This window comes from Saccostrea cucullata, unplaced genomic scaffold (genome assembly GCF_032062105.1).
Source record: "Saccostrea cucullata isolate Sc308-1 unplaced genomic scaffold, CSIRO_AGI_Scuc_v1 ctg5143, whole genome shotgun sequence".
Classification (NCBI taxonomy): Eukaryota; Metazoa; Mollusca; class Bivalvia; order Ostreida; family Ostreidae; genus Saccostrea; species Saccostrea cuccullata.
In genome coordinates, this window is record NW_026935129.1 from 10,075 (window position 1) to 16,051 (window position 5,977).

At 33.7% G+C, this 5,977-nt stretch overlaps 1 protein-coding gene across 1 annotated transcript; it reads left to right on the forward strand.

Moving 5' to 3' along the window:
• The first annotated feature begins 564 nt into the window (after positions 1–564).
• Positions 565–2,686, forward strand: LOC134241988 (neurotrypsin-like). The gene is made up of 4 exons (XM_062724003.1): positions 565–700; positions 1,194–1,353; positions 1,847–2,016; positions 2,523–2,686. Exons 1-4 carry the CDS (start codon positions 565–567, stop codon positions 2,684–2,686), a joined length of 630 nt encoding a protein of 209 aa, XP_062579987.1.
• The last annotated feature ends 3,291 nt before the right edge of the window (positions 2,687–5,977 follow it).

Consider the following 5,977-nt stretch of genomic DNA (forward strand, 5'->3'; position numbering starts at 1 on the left):
GGTTGATTTAATTATCCTGGAGTAATTACTACTCTATACGATACTCAAAACATACCTCAGTAGAAGGAAAGAAAAAGGAAATCTCTCTGAATATAAGTAAGAACGTTTTGATTTCAAATCGGGTTTTTGTTATATTTAATCGGGTTCAGATTCGACTGATACGCAAGAAAATACTTGAAATGTTTAAAAAATGTGTATAGATTTTATTTCCGCGTACGCAAACGACCGCGATATATTCAAATTGAAAAATCAAGATCTTTTCCGACCGCGATTTTTACCTGCTGCACAGTATTCAGTTGGATGAAGAGAGTTCAAATTTGACCACTTTCAACACGCCATTTGTGAGATATAAATATCTAAGAATGCCGATGGGAATAAATTCTTTTCCAGAGATATTCCAGATAACTAAATCACAGCTTTTTAAAGATAATGATGGCTGTGGAATTATTATGGAAAATATCTTAGTTTGAGGGAAAATAAATCTCAGCACGAGGACAGATTGTAGAACATTATAGAACAAGGAAAATTGACTTTAGATTAAACAAGGCTAAATACAAAATTAGAATGCCTGAAGTTAAGTTTATTGGACACATCTTCAGCAAAGATGGGATGAAGGCAAATCAGGAGAAAAGGAGAGTAATCAACGACATGAAAAGACCTTCAGACAAGAAGGATTTACAACGATTTACTATGTGGGAAAGTTCATGCCGAAACTCTGAATAAACCCTTATGTCAGCTAATACAATTAGTACAGCGGCATAGCTGAAAAGTTTTCAAATAATTGTGCATTTTGTGATAAAAGTGTAAAATTAAGAGTTTCGATTGAGTAATATATTACAAAAATTTTTGGATATTTGGGCACTTCATTGGTCAATCATAAATGGTTTGGCAGCCATTTATCAAAATGACCTTCAAACGCCACAATTATAAGAATGCTTCTGTAAAACTATAGCAGCTGGTGTTTAATAAAAGAGTCATCCCTCTGCAGAGTCAGAGAAGCAATGTAGTCCACATCCATTCCAAGCACAATCATATTGAAAAGCATTTTAATTTTCGCATTAATTTATCGTATTAAAATAACATCAAATTTTCTATCATGAATCCAACAGTTTAACACTGAGAGGTAACAATTTCCGAAATTGCTTTGGAATCAAGTGAAAATTTTTTGATTGAATGATTTTCTATTATTTAAGGCAGTCGTAATAGCAAGGGTACTGTCAGACTGGTAAATGGGACCTCCCCGTCCAATGGAAGAGTTGAGGTGTACTATTCTGGGGTGTGGGGTACGATATGTGATGATGACTGGGACGATAAAGACGCTGGAGTTATCTGTGTGATGCTGGGATATTCAAGGTGTTTAAAAATATGCAAAGTTTAAAAACAATTAAATTTACATTTTCAAATTGATTGAATGTATTTTGGGCTGTGGGGTACGACATGTGATGATGACTGGGACGATAAAGACGCTGGAGTTATCTGTGTGATGCTTGGATATTCAAGAAATTTACCGATAAATTGATACTGAAAACATGATATAGTATTCTGGCTACCGTAAATGATCGTACCTTGCAGAATTTGTCTAGCGCTTATATTGATATGAATATCTAATGATAGATAAGCAAGGGTAATATAACACTTTGCATTTTATTTCAATCGGTAACTTTCACACATTAACCCCCTCCCCAGAAGTGTGTTTCTTACTTCGAGCTTATTAATCATTTTCGGTGGATGTAGTGACATCAAACTTTTGCATTATATTAAATTGGACAATGCCATGGGTGAATAGTTTTTGATCTATTAAATATATATGCTTTTGAACAACTTCTAAATAACATCTACTTTAAAGAGTCAAGACCGTGGCACATTCATTGGCTCACTTTGGAGAAGGGACGGGGATGATCTGGCTTGATGACGTTGAATGTTATGGAAATGAAACGGACATTGAAATGTGCTCACACTCTTCACATGGATTTCACAACTGTAGGCATAGTGAAGATGCCGGGGTTTCATGTTCAGGTACAAAAAAACCCTTCAAAATAGTAAGGTTTTGTCCTCGATCTAATAAAATATAACTATTTTGAAAAAAAAATCAAAATTTAACAAACAAGACCAATGTCTCTGAATGTCTATATTGCTTCTTAAAACTGCATTTGTCAATTAAAGAATTGTATTATAATTTTGTTTTCGTAAAAAGAATAGAAAAGCTTGTGAATTGTTAACTGATATTTTGTGTATTTTTTTCCTTTGCTTGAGATTTTATTTTCGTGAAATCAAAGTTTTAACTTAGTATATATGGAGAAACCAAACATTTCTTTGATGTATGATTCACCAAAGTTTTCACAGCTGTCAAAAGTTTCTAAAATACAAATTCAGTTAATTACTAAAAGCCTGTCGAATATATCAGAATCAAAATCTAGAGGCAATTTGTTTTTAATTCATATTTTTTAAAATAGATATACAAGGTAATATAATGATCCTGATGTGTTTTATTTTTGATTTCTCTTTTGTATGTGAATGTCTAGATCCCCATGCACTCAATGGCTTGGTTAGACTTGTTGATGGATCCCTTCCTTCCAAAGGGCGACTTGAGGTCTACTATTCCGGTATATGGGGTACGGTGTGTGGAAACAACTGGGGAAGTAAAGAGGCCGGAGTCGTTTGTGCAATGATGGGATATCCAAGGTGAGTAGTTGCTTGACTTATGCATGTATGTTGCTGAAAATTTAATTTGCAAATGGCTTTATGTATAATAATGAATATTAAAAGTTAAATCAATTTCATCAAAAATTGCCACACACGTATACTATATTTTTTATGTATAAGGTTTTTATTTCTACGAAGGATTTTGTCATCAAATATAGAATTTAAAGATTTTCAACAGGGATATCAAAATAAGATAATTTGCTTTCGCTAAATGATGTTGCTATTGTTAATTACTCAATAACCACAGTAAAATTGACGATTTTTAAGGAAATTTTTGAGAGTAATATGCATCTGTACGTTTGCATTCTACACGTTATCAAAAAGGTAAATTTTAAAAGAGGTCCGAAATCGATTAAATTTGCCTTGATTGGTCATACTTAAGATGTTAACAAAAGAAATGACTGTTCCTTGACCAAGCGCTTGAGAAAGTCACAAATGAAATCATAAAAGCTGAGGTCCTGTGTCACGGAAGGCTTTGACATGAGAAAGAACCTTTCCTGCTCAATGGCACCGAGTGCCTAAATTTGTGGACATTCATCGGCGTACGGCGACGCTGAAGATAAATATGATGCAATAATAATGATTTAAGAACAGTTGCAAAGGGATTTTCTTAGTCACTCTGGTTACCTATCTTTATCAGATTTTGTCCGTCTTCGGGTGTTTTTCTCTGAAACCGCTCAACCAATTTCAACCCATGTTGGTTATAACATCTATGAGTTGAAGAGGAACGAAAAGTTTGAATTTTATGGTCCCTATATTGTACCCGCTATAATTTGAGGGTGGGGCCAAAACCACTCAAGGACATCAAGCAGTCAAACTGTTGGCATGATTGTAATAAGCATTGAGTCCTATACCAAAATTGTGAATTTCATGGCCCCAGGGTCACGGTTTCTGGTGCTAGGGCAGAACCCTGTTGAATATATAGTGAAAAATGTATTATTTATTTAAAAATCTTTAAGAGTGCCTCTTCCAAAGTTTTGAATTTCAAGACCCCTGGATAAAGGATTACTGTGTAAGGACGGGACTCTAATATTACGAAAATTCATAAATTTTGTGAAAATCTTCTCCCCTGCTTATGATTATAAAGCTGATAAACTTTGTATATACTTATGATGAGAAAGGGTGTCTCTTCCAAAATTATGAATTCCTTAAGAGCAAAAAATCATTTCGCTTTAAAAACCGCCGAAACACTATATGCCTCAATAAAAACAAATTTATTGAATAACTCATAAGAGGTCTAGAGTCTCGAGCCCTATTAAATTTACAACAGGCTTGGTTGATTGATGTCTTTTTTTTCAAAACCAAGCTTTACGAAATGTCGTCACATCGACAAGTGCATTGCGATCAGTGACTTGTTTTTAACTTGTTACATGGAATTCAACTGATAGAACAGCATGCTGTAGTAAGTTTTGATGTAGTTTGATGGTTTCATATGGTTTAAAATAGCAGATTACCTCATTTTGTGGTAATTTTAAGAATTGTTGGTTTTAAATGCATGATGTCATAATTATTTTTTTCGTACAAATAAGGCTTTGCCCCTTTTTTGTAGCCTAAACTGTGCTGCGATGTTGTTACCTGCTTTGTCATCAGGGACTAGTATTGTTCTACTTTTTTCACTCCTGGATTGTTGAATACTGAAGGATAGACGGTTTTCATATTACCCCTCAATCCTTTAATACGCGATTGTAACATAGATGATATACATTGAATCTATTCTGACAAAGCGTCAATGTCTCCCTTTTCATATCTCGTCCATCGCCTGGCGTAGTCGTCTACAGAATCCATAATATTTCTTTTATATTATTTTTATATAGAAGGATCAGGGTTCCTTATATTTACAACCTTTTTAAAATTATTGATCTCAGGTCCTCATTATTAACAATATTTAAATCACCCGTAATAACGTGTCCAGCAGAAATATAATTATAGCTTAAAGAAGAACATGAATATGATGGACGATTATGTTTCAAATATTCGATATCCAGGCCCTGTAATTTTTTCTTGTAATTGAAAAGTTAGGTGATGTATATTTGTAGTAAATACATGCTGTAGTCTTTATCTTGGAATATGGTGGACTGCAAAGACTAGAGCTTTTTGTGATTAAAGATATTACTTATTTTGACCGCGTCAGTTTCTTGTTTGGCATATTAATTGATTGATTGTATATTGTTTTATGTTCCTCTCAAGAATTTTTCATTCATATAGGGACGCCGCCACTTGCCGGTGGAAAGCTGCAAATATTGTCAATTACTCGGCACTCAAAGCCATTAAGCAGGGAGGGATCTTTTTCGTGCCAGCATCTATTGCGACATGGGACTTCGGTTTATACAGTTTCAACTAAAGGACCGGTCTCCATGCTCCACAGTGGGATTCGAACCCCGCGATGTAAGGATCAACTCCTTACTTTGCGACTCTAGAGCAAGCACTCTAGCCACTACGCTACGCAGACGACTGTTGGCATATTGAAGTTTAAGGAAACGATGGATTGTTTTAGCTGCATTTTATTTGGTAAAACATCGTGGTGTAAAAAGCCTATGATTTGCAATATCCATAATCACAGATCCAAGCCTATATTCAGGTGTCGATGAATCAAAAAATGGTCTTTCCTTGACCTTATCAAGATGACTATTTAAATATTTCAAAGGGACAGAGTAAAGTTTGGTGCGAATATGATGAAGACCTAACTGTTGATTTACATGAATCAAAGTAGACAGGTTGATTGTAAGACCCATGCCCATACCCTAACAACAAAATACTATAGTTAACTATAGTTTACTTTAGTTTACTATAATACCAAAGTATAAACTTTGGAACTTTGATTTACCATAGTGAAAACTTTGAAACTTTGATTAACTATAGTAAAAACTTTGGAACTTTGATTAAATACTATAAAATCCGTGAAATTCTGTTTCTGATTCCCAATCTATACAATTTATATCATTTTTTCAAGGTAAAGATTCATTAAACTTCAGAAAACTTTCTAAAACACGACGCGTCTCCAGAAAGATTGATGTAATAGATAAAAAATTTAAGGTAAAGGTTTTCTCTTGCGCCGATAAATAAGCAAAATTTATTCAAATCTATTCAAATTAAATGTTATACAGAGGAAACGTGTCTTATTTATGAAAAAAATACTATAAAATAGAATTTGCGTAATTTAGAATCAAAATATTTGCTAGATCAACCTCAGTTAACATGTTTTTTTTAAATGTAAATATTGCATTCGAGTTATTTACTTTGTATATTGAAATTAAAATGTACAACAAAAACGAGC

What these genes read in the sequence shown, in the direction of transcription:
- LOC134241988 (XM_062724003.1), top strand. Translation starts at nt 565, where the DNA reads ATGCCTGAAGTTAAGTTTATTGGACACATCTTCAGCAAAGATGGGATG. An exon ending in GTGATGCTGGGATATTCAAG is followed by an intron (nt 1,354 to 1,846) that starts GTGTTTAAAAAT and finishes TCTACTTTAAAG; the next exon opens with AGTCAAGACCGTGGCACATT. An exon ending in TGCCGGGGTTTCATGTTCAG is followed by an intron (nt 2,017 to 2,522) that starts GTACAAAAAAAC and finishes GTGAATGTCTAG; the next exon opens with ATCCCCATGCACTCAATGGC.